Source organism: Haliotis rufescens, unplaced genomic scaffold (genome assembly GCF_023055435.1).
Source record: "Haliotis rufescens isolate VD_foot unplaced genomic scaffold, xgHalRufe1.0.p SCAF_8, whole genome shotgun sequence".
Classification (NCBI taxonomy): Eukaryota; Metazoa; Mollusca; class Gastropoda; order Lepetellida; family Haliotidae; genus Haliotis; species Haliotis rufescens.
In genome coordinates, this window is record NW_025964372.1 from 3,790,388 (window position 1) to 3,811,784 (window position 21,397).

Below are 21,397 nucleotides of genomic sequence, written 5' to 3' on the forward strand. Positions count from 1 at the left end.
TGTCTCTGTGGAGACCTGGGTTAGAACAGGTCCCTTAGGAATATACTGCTTGTCACTCTGTGGAGACCTGGGTTAGAACAGGTCCCTTAGGAATATACTGCTTGTCTCTGTGGGGACCTGGGTTAGAACAGGTCCCTTAGGAATATACTGCTTGTGTCTGTGGACACCTGGGTTAGAATAGGTCCCCAGGAATATACTGCTTTTCTCTGTGGAGACCTGGGTTAGAGTAGGTCCTCAGGACATTACTGTTTGTCCTCTGTGGAGACCTGGGTTAGAACAGGTCTCCAGGAATATACTACTTGTCTCTGTGGAGACCTGGTTTAGAAGTTCCCACCATGCTACTGCCTGTCGTTCGGTTGCTATCGCGACTTGGGTGACACTTGGGTCCTTTGTGATGTCATGCTAGTTTGCGATGTCATGCATTTTGTGATGTCATGCTAGTTTGTCTGATCCTGACCCACTGGAGTGCGTCTTAAATAAGAACCCGTTACACCTGTGGGCATTTAGGGACCGACCATTTGGTTGGACCCTTTACTTGTAGGAATATGCGGATAATGCCAATTGTCCAGTTGTTTCTGATTACATATCGTACAGACAAAGGTTAGAGATGAACGTTTTATTATCAGCCATTTAGAACAAGTGTGTATCTGCGAATTGGGTGTGATCGTCAAGTCCATATCTGTAAAAGCAGAATAATATGGTGTACTTTACAAGAAGGATGGTCAAAAGGTTCTGCAACATCAGTAATGATTTTACAGCAGAGAGTGCCTGCATTTGTTAGTCCGTCATATGCTGATTACATGCTAACAATTATACAGTTGTACAATAATACACCAGTAATATTCTACCGACAAAAAGTAAGGTGACTAATGATTTGAATGTAGCTATCGTTGAGGTGTACATTAACAATACCGTAGCTGCATCCGAACGCAACATTAATCACAATAAATGTCACAATGCTTTTGGTTTGGTTTGGTTTGTTGTTTAACGCCGCACTCAGCAATATTCCAGCTATATGACGGCGGTCTGTAAATAATCGAGTCTGGACCAGACAATCAAGTGATTGATATCATGAGCATCGATCCACGCAATTGGGATCGATGAAATGCATCAACCAAGTCAGCGAGCCTGACCACCCGATCCCGTTAGTCGCCTCTTACGACAAGCATTTTCGCCTTTTACGGCAAGCATGGGTTGCTGAAGACTTATTCTACCCCGGATCTTCACGGGTCGTCACAATGCAAGAACACTACGTGATGCACGGGCACAAAGAAGCCAAAGTGCGTGCGCCTGAGCACACGCTTTAAAATTCCCCCGAGATATATCTCAATCAACAGACAAAATGGCGAATTGTGGGTGCGATAGAGAGGGGACGTTAATATCCGAGGGTGGCCGAATGTTTGGTAAATCAAAAAGTGGAATTTCTCGATTATGGGACAAGTGCCACACACATAAGAAATGTTTTTGGCACATGAAGCATGGGTGTCTCAATAACGGATCCGGGCAAGTTGTACCAAGTATCAGTCAAGACGGTTTTGTCCAAGGAAGGTAATACAGCGAAAAAGATACACCACTGAATGGAGGGCAATGACATAACATGGATGGAAATCGTTAGACTAGAGCGGTTAGTCAGTGTAGCGAGTCCCTCGAAGATTACTTACAGTCTGGTAGACCTAACCCAAGACGATTTTGTCCAACCCCTTGGCTGGCGATTTTATAAACTTATTTTCTGTAGAACCTCGGGCAAAATACTTTTCCAAGTATTTTCTGGAATTAATTATATTATTATGTTTCTTTCTTCGAAAATAGCCCACATCAAATATCAACTTGACGGTCTCCCTTACCTTGCGTCGGGCGTCTGCTGTCGCCTTGTGTCTTCAAGCCGTGAATTCCCCCTTCACCTGCTTCGCATAGTCCGCTGCTGATTGAGCGTCACTCAAGGCACCCTGAGCCTCCTGCAGCAGCTTCTGCACCTCGTTCACCAGCTGGGCCTTTGTTCCCGCTGTGAGCATATTGGACACGTGACGTTTACAAGGCGTTGTTCAATTGGAACTTGCGTTATTTTCACATTTATACCCAGGATGTCTGTGCACGTGTCACTTTACACTCTGCACTGCCTAAGGCACTACTGGTTCCTCGGGAGGAGCTTCTGTACTTCTTGTACAAGAGTATCGAAATATAACCAAAGTGCTGTAAGAATCAGCCGGGACCAGTAATACATACATACATACATACATACATACATACATACATACATACATACATACACATTGTAACCATGTCGGGAATCGAACCCGGGTCTTCGGCGTGACGAGCGAACGCTTTAACCACTAGGCTACCCGACCGCCCCTCTAAGAGCCTGAATGTGTATTAAATGTATCATGTTCGGTGGTTTTCTTGACGAATAAATCCGGATTCGGCCTTTATACCAGTTAGAACTTCTAACGTTAAGGGGTGAGAGTGCGTCTGGCTCCCCAGTTTTCTTGCAGAGTTGCGTTCCCCTGGCATGTCAGGATCCGATGACGTGTGTTCGAATCCCAGAAGCCCCTGATTATAATTAGTGATTTGTCGGCCATCTTCGCATAATTCACCAATGTAGAAAGCGTCTCAAACCTGCATCATATACCATATCACATCCCATACCAAGATACAACGCAGAGATATAAGAGAAGTGCTGATAAACTCGCTCACTCACTCACTCACAAAAAGATAAAATGTGACAAGATGAAATATTACCTTTACCACTGTATCCATCGTTGGGATAAGCGGGGTAGCCGGATGTGGTTTGGTAATACGGGTACGGGGTGGTCATATATTGGTAGGGATTGTAAGTATTGTCGGTGTACTGGTAGCCGGATGTGGTTTGGTAATACGGGTACGGGGTGGTCATATATTGGTAGGGGTTGTAAGTATTGTCGGTGTACGGGTAGCCGGATGTGGTTTGGTAATACGGGTACGGGGTGGTCATATATTGGTAGGGATTGTAAGTATTGTCGGTGTACGGGTAGCCGGATGTGGTTTGGTAATACGGGTACGGGGTGGTCATATATTGGTAGGGGTTGTAAGTATTGTCGGTGTACGGGTAGCCGGTTGTGGTTTGGTAATACGGGTACGGGGTGGTCATATATTGGTAGGGATTGTAAGTATTGTCGGTGTACGGGTAGCCGGTTGTGGTTTGGTAATACGGGTACGGGGTGGTCATATATTGGTAGGGGTTGTAAGTATTGTCGGTGTACGTGTATCCGCTTGTAGTTAGATAATCCGGGTACTGGGTGGTCATATATTGGTAGGGGTTGTCGGTGTAATCTGTAAGGAAACAACAACGACAATAAGGCATGAGTAGTGGGTTGGGCGAGTTGGGTTTAACGCCGCTTTTAACAGTATTCCAGTAATATCGCGGCGTGTCAGCTTAATGTGGGAGGAAAGCCCGAAATGATGCAGGTCTTAGACGTTTACCACTTCGGTGAAACCCACGAACACGCGTAAGGTGCTGACAAACCTAGAAACATAATCGGGGCGAACCGGGATTCGAACCCACAATCATAGTTTTCTGGCATGGCCAAGGGACGCAACCCTGCACACCGAATCGCGGCCCCTTAGATGACTGGGTCATCCATGCCCCAAAGGCATGAGTATATATTTTAGGCCACTGAATAGATGGAGAACGACAACCGGTACATTATCGGTAGATAAAGGTACTTCTATTGACCTCAATGCGAGGCGACAAATATTCTAGCATGAGTTTCCTAAGGCACCGACCATTTCATATTCTTGGACTGGTGCCTGAAGGGATATAGTTTTAAAAAGGATTAAAAAGGATCCCAAACACACCCAAATATTCTTTAAGGCATTTGCCTTCACTGAAAGGCGTAAAATAATTCTAATTTCTTCCCGCTAAACATCCAGCATGTTTAGAAAACAACTTTTTTGGTAAAAAATGAGGATATATTATTTTTCTCCCAGTAAACGATTTATGGCTTTTGAAGCATTTTCGGAGACACAAACTTTAAAAAAAACTAATCACGATCAATAAAAGATTAATAAAACACATTCTCGTGCTTAGCCCTATGATTAATGTATAGTCGGCGATATAATCAGATAATACATGACATGATAATGTGCCAAGAATTCATACCAATCCTAACTTTCTTCACAGATGGCATATTTTTTTTACTACTTACGTGCAAATGATTGATTGCAATCACCTACATAAATAACAAGCCTTCAAGCGAACGGACAGTTTCCCGAGTCAAGGGAGTTAACTGACTGTAAAAGTTCAGTTTCCACCCTTGCCAAACTAGGCTGGAATTATGGACTTATATTTTGGCTGGACTAACGAGTCTATGCGTAGTCCAATCAAAATCGCGTAACGAAATCGGCATCCAACTGATTTCGGTCGATTGCAGGATTTGGAAAACATGTGTACCGTCAACCCGGCGTCCACAGATATTTTCCAAATCTTTTCATGTGTTTGATCTAGGTGTTCACCTGATTTGCTGCACTTCGCGAAGTACGACCCGAATGATCACAATATAGATATTGATTATCGATCAGATGGTCTTGACTGTGCGACGCCATTTTGTTTGAAGCAAATGCAAGTGATATGAGAGATGATATCTGATTGGTCAATAGGAGGAACATAGAAGGGACATAATTGGTACGATCGAGCCCAGATATGTCAGCCTCGTTCGGCAAGGGTGGGAACTGGACTTTTTAAGTCAGTTAATTCCCTTGCCTCGGGATGATCTAGAGACAGTACAGTATACCCTGTCAATATGAAGCCTTACATGCTTGTCGCTTGCCGCGTTTCCACCAAGGTTTCTTGGTTGTAGATGATTTGTACGGGTAGGGTGTTGTGGACTTGACAGACTTATCCGTGTTCCACGACGGGAAGGCCGTTGTCGTATACCCTGCAATAAGACACATACAGTAAATTACGTATATAACAACCACGCTTATAACGAACCGACGGATATAACGAACTAACGTTTTTATCCCGACTATATGCTGTAGTTATGCTGTATATATGCATATAACGAACTACGGCTACAACGAACTAAAATTAGTGGTCCCTTTGAGTTCGTTATAACCGTAGTTTACTGTACAGGTAAGCCTGGGTTGATGAAGACCTATTCTACCCCGGATCCTCACGGGTCTGTCACTAAATATTTTGATAAACAAGGCATTCAGTATTACATACAAAGAGCTCCTGCAATCTATGCTGTTTTCTTAGATACTGAAAACATGGTGAGGTGAAGTGAAATGGGGTTTAACGTCGCGTCCAAAATTATTGCACTTATATAGTGACGTGCATGCTTGTACTACTCCGGACTGGTGCCGATTGATAGCTCACTGAGATACCATGCCGCAGTTTAACATGAATACCCCACTCAGACACAGTATACTGACTCCGAGCCGACCAGTCCTTGTTTTAGCCCCTTAATGCCGAGCGCCAGACAGGGTACCATCGTTTAACAAGTACCATCGTTTAACGTCTTTTGGTATGACACGGCCGGGGATCGAACCCCGGACCTTTCGCTCTCCGGGCGGACGCTCTACCACGCTTTAAACCACGGAGGCGGTCCGATAGAATATGGCACCATGGATTATTTTACGAGCTACAAGAACTGGGCATTAGAGGTAAAGCATGGAAAATACTAAATCATCTGTCTCCGTATACGTATATGAATCGGATAAGTTGATCGGAATTGTAAAAATGTTATGCCTTTTTATTTTATTGTGTAAACCACTGAAATTGATTCATCGACTGTAAACTTTGGAATGTCTCTCTCTCTCGAATATAGATATTGATTATCGATCAGATCGTCTTGACTGTGCGACGCCATTTTGTTTGAAGCAAATGCAAGTGATGTGAGAGGTGGAATCTGATTGGTCAGTAAGAGGGACAGAGAAGGGACATAATAAGTACTATCGAGTCCGGAAATATCAGCCTCGTTCGGCAAGGATGGGAACTGGACTTTTTAAGTCAGTTAATTCCCTTGCCTCGGGAAGATGTAGACACAGCAAAGTATACCCTGTCAATATGAAGCCTTACATGCTTGCCGCTTGCCGCGTTTCCACCAAGGTTTCTTGGTTGTAGAGGATTTGTACGGGTAGGGTGTTGTGGACTTGACAGACGTATCCGTGTTCCACGACGGGAAGGCCGTTGTCGTATACCCTGCAATAAGACACATATTGTTTACAGTCACTCTGGATGAAACGAGCGACGAGGATTCCTGAAATCAGTTTAGTGTTCGCAGTTCGCTATTTACGTGAACAATAACATGTCTCGAAAATAAAAATGGTCCAAGAAAAAGAATACCATGAGAGAAATTGAAAGGTCAGCTGAACTTGGTATAAATTCATTTTATGAAACTGTTAGAAAACGACTGGTGCGGGTGGCTGATACACATATACCTATAAGGGTGAAGTGAAATGGGGTTTAACGTCGCGTCCAAAATTATTGCACATATATAGTGACGTGCATGCTTGTACTAGTCCGGACTGATGCCGATTTATAGCCCACTGAGATACATGTTAAACATGAATACCCCCACTCAGACACAGTATACTGACTCCGACGACCACGGAGGCGGTCCGATAGAATATGGCATCATGTATTATTTTAAGAACTACATGAACTGGAAATTAGAGGTAATGCATGGAAATTACTACATCACCTGTCTCCGTATACGTATATGAATCGGATAAGTTGATCGGAATTTTAAAAATGTTATGCCTTTTTATTTTATTTGTGTAAACCACTGAAATTGATTCATTGACTGTCAACTTTGGAATGTCTCTCTCGAATATAGATATTGATTATCGATCAGATCGTCTTGACTGTGCGACGCCATTTTATTTGAAGCAAATGCAAGTGATGTGAGAGGTGGAATCTGATTGGTCAGTAAGAGGGACAGAGAAGGGACATAATTAGTACTATCGAGTCCGGAAATATCAGCCTCGTTCGGCAAGGGTGGGAACTGGACTTTTTAAGTCAGTTAATTTCCTTGCCTCGGGATGACCTAGAGACAGTACAGTATACCCTGTCAATATGAAGCCTTACATGCTTGCCGCTTGCCGCGTTTCCACCAAGGTTTCTTGGTTGTAGATGATTTGTACGGGTAGGGTGTTGTGGACTTGACAGACTTATCCGTGTTCCACGACGGGAAGGCCGTTGTCGTATACCCTGCAATAAGACACATATTGTTAAGGTAAGTCTGCATGTAGAGAGCGACGAGGGTCCCTTAAAAAAGCCTGGTACATCCGCAGTTTATAACTTACGTGAACAATGACATGTCTCTATCGGAAATCAAAAAAGTCCAACAAAAAGAATATCATCAAGGTCAGGTGAAAGTAGTATAAATTATTTTTTTGAAACTCTTAGAAAACAACGAGGGCGGGTGGCTGATACTCATATACCTATAAGAGTGAAATGAAATGGGGTTTAACGTCGCGTCCAAAATTATTGCACATACATACACCTATATACTTATATTGAACTATATACAATTCGCCTCATCTGATATGTTTATTAATGATGATTTCTTAGACAATGAAAAAACATGGCGGGGTGAAAAGGGGTTTAACGTCGCGTCTAAGATTATTGCACTTATAAATAGCGACGTGCATGCACGTGTGTGTGGCTGCTTGTACTAGTCCGGACTGATGCCGATTAAAAGCCCACTGAGATACCATGCCGCAGTTTAACATGAATACCCCACACAGTATACTGACTCGGAGCCGACCAGTCCTTGTTTTAGCCCCTTATTGCCGACTGCCTGGCAGGGTAACAACAAGTACCATCGTTTAACGTCTTTTGGTATGACGCGGCCGGGGATCGAACCTCGGACCTTTCGCTCTCCGGGCGGACGCTCTACCGCTCTGGACCACGAAGGCGGTCTAAACTTCGGACTCTCTCTCTCTCTCTCTCTCTCTCTCTCTCTCTCTCTCTCTCTCTCTCTCTCTCTCTCTCTCTCTCAATTCTTACGTGCTTGACTCCGTTTGGTTGTAGAAGATTTGTACGGGTAGGGTGTTGTGGACTTGACAGACTGATCCGTGTTCCACGACGGGAAGGCCGTTGTCGTATACCCTGCAATAAGACACGTACAGTAAACTACGTTTATAACAACCACCCTTATAACTAACTGACGGATATAACGAACTAACTAATTGTTTACAGTCACTCTGGATGTAACGAGCGACGAGGATTCCTGAAATCAGTTTAGTGTTCGCAGTTCGCTATTTACGTGAACAATAACATGTCCCGAAAATAAAAATGGTCCAACTAAAAGAATACCATCAGAGAAATTGAAAGGTCAGCTGAACTTGGTATAAATTCATTTTATGAAACTGTTAGAAAACAACTGGGTCGGTAGGCTGATACACATATACCTATAAGGGTGAAAGTGGTTCTACAACTTAAGATATATACATTTTTATTTAAAACTATGAAAATTACAACAATGTCATTTTTTGACCGTTTTTTTTTTTTAAACATTCTGAAACGTGATTGTTTTTTTCAAGACATTTCGGAGACAATTTACATTTTTAGATAAAATCTGTATGTAATATGAATTATTCATTGATTATGCGAGAGACGTGACTACGTACATGCTGCACGCTTCAGACGAGCGTCGTCCTTCTCGACAGTCTGTGGCAAGAAAACAGAACGATACAAGAAGGTGAGTTTGGTTTAATCTCACTCACTCATTCACTCACTCACTCACTCACTCACTCGGGGCGGTCGGGTAGACTAGTGGTTAAAGCGTTCGCTCGTCACGCCGAAGACCCGGGTTCGATTCCCGACATGGGTACAATGTGTGAAGCCCATTTCTGGTGTCCCCGCCGTGATATTGCTGGAATATTGCTAAAAGCGGCGTAAAACCATACTCACTCACTCACTCACTCACTCACTCACTCTGTTTATCTTATTATCATCACAAACTGTTTACTTACTCGGAGGGATAAAAACTCCACCCATTTGGATATTAAATCGAACAAACTAGTGGGCTTAGCAAGACATCATTATATTAGTACGTATCAAAAGAAGATGAAGAAGAAGAGGTTTATTCAGTATCAATGGCCACAAAGTGAGTGAGTGAGTTAAAATTTAACGTCGCATCGAACCCACAATCATAGGTTTCTGGCGTGCCCAAGGGACGCAACTCTATACATCGAATCACGGCGCCTTAGACGACTGGGCCACCCGTGCCCCTTTGCACACTGACAAGTGGGACAAATGTTGTACTATCTCAATACAAGATGTATCATACATAATAAAGGCAGATTTAAAAAAAAAAAAATTGCACTAATTTTAATGAGCTTAAGATGTTTGTTACTTATAGTCGATTGAATTTTACTTGTGATGGACATATGTCATAGTGGCCTGGGATGAGGTTTCTGTTTTCCAAATAGCTATGCGCATGCGTCAAGTGGTATCTGGCGTTTGCAGCCGAATGATAATATCCGGGTTACAATAGGTCTTCAGCAGCCAATGCTTGCCGTAACAGGCGACTATGCTTGTCGTAAGATGCGACAAACGGGATCGGGTGATCAGGCTCGCTGACTTGTTTGATACATGTCATCGTAACCCAATTGCGTGGATCGATGCTCATGATTTCAATCACTGGATTGTCAGGTCCAGGCTCGATTATTTGCAGATATAGCTGGAATATTGTTGTGTACGGCGTTTAACAAACAAACATAATGAAACCAAAGGTGATACAGGTCTCAATATTTAAAATCAGATCTTAGTTATCGCTACCGATGTACAAAGATGTGAGGACATCCCATTACAGGTCACGTCAGGAGGAGGCTGGGCTCTTTTTGAAAAGGGGCGGTCGGGTAGCCTAGTGGTTAAAGCGTTCGCTCGTCACGCCGAAGACCCGGGTTCGATTTCCGATATGGGTACACTGTGTGAAGCCCATTTCTGGTGTCCCCCGCCGTGATATTGCTGGAATTTTGCCAAAAGCTACTCACTCTTTTTGGAAAAAAAAAAATGTTGTCTTGAAGAAAATAAAAATATACTTCAGGCAGTTGAAAAAAAGAAACTGTCTGCTACAAAAATTACAAAGTTGCTCTGTGTTTTTTTTGTGTTTTTTTTTAAAATCAGGCCCGTGGTTTAAAGATGTGGTTTTGTAGCTGTAGGTGACAAATATCTAATCGTGAAAAGTAACCAGTCTCGAGTTAACCATTTCGAGGTTGTATGAGCAGACAACACATTCCGACCGCCACCTTCTCGATCTGGTGAGCGACGCTAACGTGACCTGAAATGATATATCCTCAAGATTTAGCACGAACTAAGATCTAATTTAAATGAGATAGCTCTTTGGTGAAACCCACGAATAATAACATGGTGTCGACACATAGAGGATCACAATCAGGAGATTCGAACCCACGATCACTGGATCCTTGCACGCCAAAGGGACACAACTCTGCATAGGTGACTTGACAACCCCCCCCCCCCCACGTGATGATGGGACATAACACGACCTTGCTTATTACAGATGCATTGGTAGTTATCTACAAAACTGTTTCCTCTAACCGTGAAGATCCTGGGTAGAATAGGACTTCAGCAACCCTTAAAAGGCGAATATGTCGTCATACAGCTGGAATATTGCTGAGTGTGGTGTTAAACAACAAATAAACAAATAATTTACCTCTGCTCTTTCATCGTCAGCTCTCACAAGGCCCAAGGCGAGAAGACTCGCCACCAGCAAAAAGCGCTTCATTCTGGATTATGCTTCAGACCAGGAGAAGAGGAGCTCTTTTATAACTCACCGGCCTATGACGTAGGCACCAGCTGACATATGATTAATTTAGTTGACCGGCAAAGCGTGTTTTTTTAAGTATGCATGTTCGATAAAAAACAAAAGTTTTCACAAAGTGTTGTTCCCACTCATTATTCTTATGACAAATTCGAAATTTTCGAAATTGAAACCGAACATTTCACATCATTTGTTTATTTTTAAAATGGTATTACTAATTAGTAAACAAATTCTATTGAATAGAGCGAAATAATTAATTTGATTTACTGTCATAACAAACTGCATAGGCAGCAATGACGTTATAGGATTGATTAATTCGGTTTATCAAGGTTCACAACGTGTTGTCGATGGTAAACCACTGTTAGTTGAATAAGTGAGTGAGTGAGTTGGGTTTAACGCCGCTTTTAACATTATTCCAGTTATAAAACGGTGTGTCAGCTTAATGTGGGAGGAAAGCCCGAAGTGATGCAGGTCTCAGACGTTTACCACTTCGGTGAAACCCACGAGCACGGGTATGGTGCTGACAAACCTAGAAACATAATCGGGGCGAACCGGACTCGAACTCACAATCACAGGTTTCTGGCGTGCCCAAGGGACGCAACTCTGCTTAGCGTGCCCCCTATGGAATACGTATTAAAATCTGTTTGTTTGTTTGTTGTTTAACGCCGCAATATTCCAGGTATATGACGGCGGTCTGTAAATATTTGAGTCAGACCAGACAATCCAGTGACTGACATCATGAACATCGATGCACGCAAGTGGAATACGATGACATGCGTCAACCAAGTCAGCGAGCCTGACCACCCGATCCCGTCAGTCGCCTCTTACGACAAGCATAGTCGCCTTTTACGGCAAGCATGGGTTGCTGAAGACCTATTCTACCCCGGATCTTCACCAGTCAAGTATTAACAGAGGTTACCTCTTCTTCACCTACATATCACGGGGCGGTCGGGTAGCCTAGTGGTTAAAGCGTTAGCTCGTCACGCCGAAGACCCGGGTTCGATTCCCGACATGGGTACAATGTGTGAAGCCCATTTCTGGTGTCCCCCGCCGTGATATTGCTGGAATATTGCTAAAAGCGGCGTAAAACCATACTCACTCACTCACTCACCTACATATCCGGTAACTGATTGTTTGAATAATACATTTGTGCGGCTTGCACTAGTCCGGAATAGTAGGGGTTTTATAGTGCTAGCCCACTGAGATACCAGTTTAACACTGATGTCAGACAGGGAAATGAATAGAATCTCACCCTCGTGTCTTTTAATATATAATATTCCAACACTTGCAGATAAAGGTCAGCATCTTGTCTGAATATATCATCACTTGCAAAAACAAGTCAGCATCTTGTCTTAAAAGACAATCAGTGGAATCTTTATATTTTGTTTTACTCATAAACAATTTCATTAAAATAATCTTAAAACAGAAACTGATGAAAGTATTAAATGCCAAAACATTGATTTGCTGATCGTTATCTGACAGAACAGATAAACAACGTCATTAGATTCACCTGCTTCTGTTTAATAATTGTGTCAATAAAGCATATGAATTAATATTCAAATAGTGTATATTCAGCCATATGATATGAGTAGGCTTTAGACCACAAGGCGTCAACTGAGTCCAGTTCGTGACATGATGGCGTTATATCTGAGAAGGAGAGGTCCATGGAACTTTAATACGTACTGAAACTTATTGGAAAGTGGTAAATAACACGAGCGTTGTTGGACCAGGTTTCAGAGCATCCCTCCAGCTGTCTGAAGGAGTTTGATCAGATTGCAGGATACTGGAGATCCCTGTCGAAACGCGCAGGTGTCTGCAGGTGGCAGGCATAAGTCTATATCATTGATCGTGTACATTTCATATATAAAAGTGTCCATTTCACAGTAATTGCAATCAGATGTTTCCGAAATCAACAACCATGGTTTCCCAAGCGTTGATTGTGGCGTTGCTGTTCACCCTTGCAACGGGCGAGGTTCAGGTCAGTTTCTCTGAAGTCCAGCGGTGAAGAGAGGGGGTGGAGTCTGGGGGTAATGAGGGAGTGGAGTCTGGGGGTAATGAGAGAGTGGAGTCTGGGGGTAATGAGAGAGTGGAGTCTGGGCGTTATGAGAGAGTGGAGTCTGGGTGTAATGAGAGAGTGGAGTCTGGGGGTAATGAGAGAGTGGAGTCTGGGGGTAATGAGAGAGTGGAGTCTGGGGGTAATGAGGGAGTGGAGTCTGGGGGTAATGAGAGAGTGGAGTCTGGGTGTAATGAGAGAGTGGAGTCTGGGTGTAATGAGAGAGTGGAGTCTGGGTGTAATGAGGGAGTGGAGTCTGGGGGTAATGAGAGAGTGGAGTCTGGGTGTTATGAGGGAGTGGAGTCTTGGTGTAATGAGAGAGTGGAGTCTGGGGGTAATGAGGGAGTGGAGTCTTGGTGTAATGAGAGAGTGGAGTCTGGGGGTAATGAGAGAGTGGAGTCTGGGTGTAATGAGGGAGTGGAGTCTGGGGGTAATGAGAGAGTGGAGTCTGGGTGTAATGAGGGAGTGGAGTCTTAGTGTAATGAGAGAGTGGAGTCTTGGTGTAATGAGAGAGTGGAGTCTTGGTGTAATGAGAGAGTGGAGTCTGGGTGTAATGAGAGAGTGGAGTCTGGGTGTAATGCGTGAGCGGGTATTTGGGATTAAATCCCCTTTGATCAGGACTTCAGAGGTATTGCTGCGTTTTAACTAAAGATCGGTGGTTCGACCCCGGCCGCGTCACACCAAAAGATCTGGTACTTGTTGTTACCCTGCCTGGCTAAAACAAGGACTGGTCGGCTCGGAGTCATTATACTGTGTCTAAGTGGGGTATTCATGGAAAACCCAGGCAATGTATCTCAATGGGCTAGCACTATAAATCTGCATCAGTCTTGTCGTTCTTGTTTTCAGGACAGTAAGTTTATCAACTCCCTCAAGGACAACTCTCGGCTGAAGAGACAAGCATGTACGTACACTATCGTTATTACTTCACCTGAGATGTAAAATCTTGTGTCCGGCCTAAAACTACATCTCTGGTGCGTCTGATTGTTCTATTGGTGGTAGACAAGGTTGTGTGCTGAGCCCGTTCCTGTTTCAGCTTTTCATAAATGAATTAGTTGAAGTTGTTCCTTTTTACACCTATTTGAGTTTATGTATTCACAATAGGCTTAATTGGCCTAAAACGGCTGAAGTCTACACTCGTTGCAACCTTTTTCAACAGATTTCTTCTTCAAATCTTTGAGGCAAAGATAATGCCAGTATTCTTGTATTGTGCGGAAGTTTGGGGGTTCGAAAAGGTAGAAACGTTGGATAGGGTACAAGTTTACGCATGGAAACGTTTTTTTAATTTAAAACTGTCTGCCACGAACACCGCAGTGTACGGTAAGTGTGGACGATACCCCATTCATGTATATGCTATGTTAAAATGTGCAAATTATTGGTTAAATATTTTGACACTACCCCAGTGTCGTTAACCCAACAATGGTTGATATGATGTGCTTATATGATGAACAAGGTCGAGTAAATTGGTTTACAAAATTAAGAAATTGTCTGTGAAGGTTAAGATTTGGAAAAATATATGGTTATTTTAAATGCACGGTAGCGAAAAATGGAATTCTCAATGTGTTTCAGCAACGTGTAAAGGATACCTTCCAACAAATTTGGCACAGTGATTTACTTGCAAGTTAAAACATGTCCTAACATGCAACATATAAAGTTTCTATAAATTGTAAAAACAAAAAGTAAATTGAAATTGCTCTTTTTCGTTTTTGTTTACGTTGTCACGAAGGGCACGGGGGGCCCAGTCGTCTAAGGCGCCGCGATTCGCTGTGCAGAGTTGCGTCCCTTGGGCACGCCAGAAACCTATGATTGTGGGTTCGAATCCCGGTTCGCCCCGATTATGTTTCTAGGTTTGTCAGCACCATACCCGTGTTCGTGGGTTTCACCGAAGTGGTAAACGTCTGAGACCTGCATCACTTCGGGCTTTCTTCCCACATTAAGCTGACACGCCGCGATATAACTGGAATAATGTTAAAAGCGGCGTTAAACCCAACTCACTCACTCACACGTTGTCACGACCTGGAGATTGAGCATGGGCATCAATTCAATACACCTTGTAATTTACGAAAATGTAAACTTTGCAACTTAAACTGCATTGAAAGTGAATTGAATTTTCGTTTAGTGTGTCCGACATACGTACAGTTAACACAACTAAACTTTAACACAATGCTTTTTCTTTGACATAACATCCATAAATTTAACATTTTGATGCCATGCTAAGCTCTAACGTAATTACAAATCAAGCAACATGCAGTAAACTACGGTTATAACGAACTCAAAGGGACCAGTAATTTTAGTTCGTTATAGCCGTAGTTCGTTATATGCATATATAGAGCATAACTACAGCAAATAGTCGGGACATCTGACATTGTTAGGTTCAGAGTAACAAGATGAGGATGGGTGCAGATTGCTGCATTGGTGAACACGGCTAGATCGTGACGAAGTTTGCTTTTGGCTGCTCAGCCCTATATACCTCTGTACACTACATTTTTCCTAAATTTCAGCTTACGGATCAAGCTACTACTACTCTCCGTCGTCTAGCTACAATGGTTCATCAAGCTACTACAACTCACCATCGTCTAGCTACTATGGTTACTCCAGCTACTACTACTCTCCGTCGTCTAGCTACTATGGTTCATCAAGCTACTACAACTCACCATCGTCTAGCTACTATGGTTACTCCAGCTACTACTACTCTCCGTCGTCTAGCTACTATGGTTCATCAAGCTACTACAACTCACCATCGTCTAGCTACTATGGTTACTCCAGCTACTACTACTCTCCGTCGTCTAGCTACTATGGTTCATCAAGCTACTACAACTCACCATCGTCTAGCTACTATGGTTACTCCAGCTACTACTACTCTCCGTCGTCTAGCTACTATGGTTCATCAAGCTACTACAACTCACCATCATCTAGCTACTATGGTTACTCCAGCTACTACTACTCACCATCGTCTAGCTACTATGGTTCATCAAGCTACTACAACTCACCATCGTCCAGCTACTATGGTTACTCTAGCTACTACTACTCCCCCTCGTCCAGTTACTATGGTTACTCCAGCTACTACTACTCACCATCGTCTAGCTACTATGGTTCATCAAGCTACTACAACTCACCATCGTCCAGCTACTATGGTTACTCTAGCTACTACTACTCCCCCTCGTCCAGTTACTATGGTTACTCCAGCTACTACTACTCACCATCGTCTAGCTACTATGGTTACTCAAGCTACTACTACTCCCCCTCGTCCAGTTACTATGGTTACTCCAGCTACTACTACTCACCATCGTCTAGCTACTATGGTTACTCAAGCTACTACTACTCTCCATCGTCCAGTTACTATGGTTACTCTAGCTACTACTACTCCCCCTCGTCCAGTTACTATGGTTACTCTAGCTACTACTACTCTCCATCGTCTAGTTACTATGGTTACTCAAGCTACTACTACTCCCCCTCGTCCAGTTACTATGGTTACTCAAGCTACTACTACTCGCCATCGTCTAGCTACTATTACGACAATGGGAAAACGCTCACTGGTAAGTTACTTGAGTGAGTGAATAAGTCACTACCTTTTGTACTACGGGTGACAGAGACACTTGTCCTCTTCGATATGCCAAGGGGGGCACGTCGTCTAAGGTGCCGCAATTCGCTATGCAGAGTTGTGTTCCTTGAGAACGCCAGAAACCTATGATTGGGTTCGAATCCAGGTTCGGCAGCGAGAACTTAGGTCTGATTTTAATGAGACTGGATCTGCATCACTTGGGATTGTCGTCCAACACAACCTTGTGGTCATTCGTGACCAACTCGTGTTATTCCGGGACAAGCCGAATAGCGACTCGTGCCCCTCTCGTGGCCATTTTTTGCGACTAGGTTCCGTCTAAGCGCAAACGGGCATAACTAAAACAATTGTCAACTCGTTGCGTAATGATTCACGCAAATTTCCCATATGTCATATATATTCCAGATGCAATTTAAGACACTTCGGGACATAAGGTATTATACAGTATGATTGAACACATTTAACTGTGTCTTGGGTATATTTTTATATGCAATACATATGTAAAATCAAAAATTATATATGAGGGATTCTTTGAAGAAGAACTTGAAATCATACGCGCATTCTGATTAGTTTGTCGTATTTGAGCACATAACATTCATCGATTAGGGGACGAGTCTTCTTACAGGTTACGGAAAGGGGCGAGTGGTGACGAATGACATCGTGGTATGGTTGAAACGCTATAGATCCTGTTAAACCAAAAACTTTCACTCGACACTTTCATTCCAGCTGATGAAAAGGTCCTGATACTCAACTATGTGAACGATGTCGAGAACGAGGCTGTTGAGGCAAAGAATGCTGCTGAAGAGACGGTTGCGGACATCGAACAACTCATCCAAGTCGCCAAGAACCTGTTGAACTAATGGGTGAGTGAGTAAACTGCTGGGGAAACGAAAACTTAGTAAATATTTTTGGGTTGATGGGATCATCTTCCCGAGGCAAGGGCGTTAACCTACTCTAACAGTCCAGTTTCCATCCTTGCCGAATTAGATTGGAATTTCTAGACTCAATAGTAGCGGCACCAGTGGCTATTCTGAGTTATGTCCCTTCTATGTCCCTCCTATTGACCAATCAGATTCCATCTCTCATATCACGTGCATTTACTTCAAACAAAATGGCGGCGCCCAATGAAGACGATCTTATCGGTAATCCAAATCTATATTGTAATAAAACGGGTCTTACTTTGCGAAGTGTATCAAATCACGTTAAAACCTAGATTAAAAACATTTAAGATTTGAAAAAATATCAGTTGATGCTAGGTCCATAATTCCAGCCTTGTTCAGCAAGGGTTGAAACTGGACTTTTATAGTCAGTTGATGCCCTTGCCTTCGGGAAGATGAATGAAATATTTTAATTTTCCGGGAGACAACTACACAAAAAGTGTATAATAAATAGGATATTCCATGTATCTCGTGAAATATCAGGTTTCTCCCATATCTCTCAATATCTCCTCCCCCCACGTCACTCGATGAGAGAAACATGATATTTCACTCGACACATGAAATATACTCTATATTTTAACTTTTAAATAATTTTATCATATTGAACATAGAAGGTCTCTTTAGATAGTATGATGGAAATATTTTTTTCTTATATCTACAAAATATTCGCAAACAAATAAATAGAGATATTAATCCCCCAATATCATAAGTAGACAAACATGGTATGGATGACAACATCTTTGTTATGCTGTTGTTAAACTGTAATAGCGACATTTCGGTATTTCGGTGCCACCGACCAAACTCATGTTATTGTCGGTGGTTTGAAAGTCTGATGTGTATTAAAATGAAAATTACATTTTTGGGGGCAGAATATGTAAATAAAATTCATTTTCAATAGTATCCTTGAATATCTTATAGAATTGACCCTCAGATGTGGAGTTTATGTCAGATCTCCAGTTCTGAATATATTTGTCTTCAAACCATTATTTTATTTTAATTTCAGGTATTTGTTTTTTTCCCTATTGTATGAGAAGTCCAGATGTAGAGATTACCTGTCCGGAAAACAATATTTTTAATATAATTGAGCCACGTATTTTCTGTTTTATCATTAATATTTTTCACAAAAGAACCTAGTAGAACTGTGTACACGTGACAGAAGAGTTTTGATGATTTTCTACTTAAATATTTTGCCCAATAGGTGATCATTTTAGGGTACATATCAATATATAAAGGTTTTCTTCCACTTTCATCATACAACATATATATTTATTTTGAAAGTCAAGTGAACATTTTAAATCATTCTTAAGTTTTCAAAGCCCCAAATTCCTGAACCGTATGTTAAAATAGGAATTACAATGACACCAAACAGCTTTAGTTGGGTACTTAGAGATAAGGTTACGATGTGGCGTTTGATAGTATAAAGTTCATAGCTTTAAGGCCTTTTTCACATTGTAATGTTTTAGTGTTTGCGAAAGTTTTTAAATAGAATATCACCCCAAAAAGTTTATACTCTTCAGCATTCTGAAGATTGTTGTTTTGTAGGATAATAGTATTTTCATATTCTTTGCCCTTACTACATTTAAAATATTCAGCTGTGTGACCATTGCTTGGTAGACATTATTTGATGCCACTGTACATTGATTGAATAAATGTGAGCCATTTACAAGAGATTCCATATGTGTAGTTTGCTCCAGACCTATTCTCCAGACAGAATCAAAGGCGTCTTCAAAGTCAGAAGAATTTTCATTTTTGAGATTTCAATTGCTGTACAACAGAAAACAATTTAAAAATGTGATCAAAAGATGAATAACCTTTTCTAAACCCTGTTTGTACTTCTGCGACTTCGAAGATGAGTCTGAATATTTAGTCAGTCTATTGTTCAATACAGATGTAAATAATTTACTCAGTGTTATTGGTCTATAGTTTTTTGTAGACTCCCTTACTTTTATATATATAGGTCTACATTGCTTCATACATATCACTGACAATGGATATGTACAGCTCTCCAATAACTAATGATTGCACATACATTTCCTGCCCCATCATGGGTCCTAAGAAACATATGTATAATCTCAGTGATCGCAGTTTATTGACCCCAACTCTGCGCTTATTTGGTGGAAGTTGGTATTCTATCGAATAATATAAAAAGTGATTTCAAATGTCCTAGTTAAAAAAAGTTTTTTTTTATTGTAAAAACAATAAGCACTTAATAAAGCACTTTGCTTTTCTGTTTCCATGGGCCGAAAAAGCCCATTAAGCCACGGACAGCTGTTTCTTAATTGGTTGAAAATAAAATGAGCGGGGTTTCTGTTGCATTGAACGATGTTACGGATTTCGTATTGCTGCCTGCATTTTTTGTGTGTTAATGATTAAATAAGCAATTTGTGAAGGTATTGTTGTTGACGTAGTTATATAAACGCAAAACACATTCAAGTCACTTCTTACATGTAACTGTGCTTAGGTCAAAAGATACCGTTTCTGTCAACTATTCTTGATACAACTATCAACAAACAGAGTTCCAGATAACTTTTTGAGCAATTGAATTTTTACTCTTGGGTTTCTATTAAAATTGGGTTATTAGTTTTCATAGGGTAACCAATATTTTTTCACTCATCTATTCATCACTCTATTGGCTTTTCCCCAAAATTAGTGAACATTTTAAAATTTAAAAAAAATGAAATAATGTTTTAGATGTATTTAACTGTTTCAAATATAAAGGCTCGACTCGGAAAGTAAATTGTGTTTCGGAAATTAGCTCCTTTGTATGCATGCTGAAAACGCTTCATTGGGTATTTACGCGAACTGTTTTTACACATTTGAGTTTTTCATTTAAGGCATCCGTTTCTGTACGCAAGTTATTGAAAGTACAGGAAACTACGGTTATAAGAAACTCGAGGGGGCCATTAATTTTAGTTCGTAATAACCGTAGTTGGTTATAAGCACACATGCAACATATATACAACAAATGGTCTGGACTGAAAAATAAGTTCGTTATATCCGTCAGTTCGTTCTAAGCGTGTTCGTTATAAACGTAGTTTACTGTAATTCGGTTTTGAATATTTATTTGGGGTATTTTACGCAAATACGCTGCTTATCTGTAGATCTGAACTAATATTGATATAACGAACAACGTATAAAACGAACTGATTTCCCCGGTCCCCTGTAGTTCGTTATATCCACGTTCCAGTGTATTCACTGGGTTTTGTGTCCCACCTTACAGTAACCCTTGATTCACAATGTCCGTTTCTTTATGCTTGAAACATTGCCGATGAGTTAGGAGTTTAACTCACCGTTTCAAATTGTTAAAAATGATGTGATTTATTGTCAGATTCACTACGAGCCTGACGGTGGACCTTGATAGCAAGACAAGTCCAAACCACGGATGTAGCGTTCATTAAACGTGTGCCCGTCACCTTTCGTTGTTGTTTGTTGCAATGTAAGAAGGTGACGAAAGTTTGTATGTTTGTTGTTAAACGCCGCACTCAGCGGTCTGTAAATAATCGAGTCGATCGACATCATAAGTATCGATCTACGCAATTGGGATCGATGACATGCATCAACCAATTTAGCGAGATTGACCACCCGATCCCGTTAGTCGCCTCTTACGGCAAGCAAGGTCGTCCTTTACGACAAGCATAGTTTGCTGAAGACCTATTCCACCCCGGACCTTCACGGGTCGGAGTTTCGCGAATGTAGCAACATAATTCATACACCTCATTCACATGGGTAACCTACACGCCACACTGTCACACACACGTCACAGTGTCACAAATTGAACAGTCACACACACACAACACAGTGTCATACACGTCAGTGTCGCACCCCAGGTCTTTCCAGCCATCGTCCCGAGGCAAGGGAGTAAATTTCGGTTTCCACCCTTGCCGAACTAGGCTGGAATTTCTGGGCTCGATCGTACTTATTATTTCCCTTCTATATCACCCCTATTGACCAATAAGATTCCACCTCTCATGTCAACTGCATTTTCTTCAAACAAAATGGTGGCGCACAGTCAAGACGATCTGTTCGATAATCAAAATCTATATTGTGATAAAACGGGTCTTACTTCGCATCAAGTGCATCA

General features: G+C 41.8%; 2 protein-coding genes across 8 annotated transcripts; one reads left to right on the top strand and one right to left on the bottom strand.

Moving 5' to 3' along the window:
- Positions 1–601: 601 nt before the first annotated feature.
- On the bottom strand, positions 602–10,755 carry LOC124122369 (extensin-2-like). 7 transcript variants are annotated; one of them, XM_048389351.1, is made up of 9 exons: positions 10,662–10,755; positions 8,614–8,653; positions 7,991–8,092; positions 7,067–7,189; positions 6,056–6,178; positions 4,788–4,910; positions 2,737–3,309; positions 1,845–2,002; positions 602–679 (listed from the first exon to the last, which is right to left on the bottom strand). In XM_048389351.1, exons 1-8 carry the CDS (start codon positions 10,731–10,733, stop codon positions 1,878–1,880), a joined length of 1,281 nt encoding a protein of 426 aa, XP_048245308.1. In that variant the 5' UTR covers positions 10,734–10,755; the 3' UTR covers positions 602–679; positions 1,845–1,877. The 7 variants fall into 7 exon arrangements, with proteins under 7 accessions (XP_048245308.1, XP_046341377.2, XP_048245309.1 ...); XM_046485421.2 differs by having other exon boundaries at positions 2,737–3,306; positions 10,662–10,746; XM_048389352.1 differs by lacking the exon at positions 7,991–8,092 and having other exon boundaries at positions 10,662–10,746.
- Positions 10,756–12,654: 1,899 nt separating this feature from the next.
- On the top strand, positions 12,655–20,728 carry LOC124122372 (DNA-directed RNA polymerase II subunit RPB1-like). The gene is made up of 5 exons (XM_048389347.1): positions 12,655–12,747; positions 13,669–13,723; positions 15,321–16,355; positions 17,105–17,241; positions 20,645–20,728. Exons 1-4 carry the CDS (start codon positions 12,667–12,669, stop codon positions 17,236–17,238), a joined length of 1,305 nt encoding a protein of 434 aa, XP_048245304.1. The 5' UTR covers positions 12,655–12,666; the 3' UTR covers positions 17,239–17,241; positions 20,645–20,728.
- Positions 20,729–21,397: the final 669 nt, after the last annotated feature.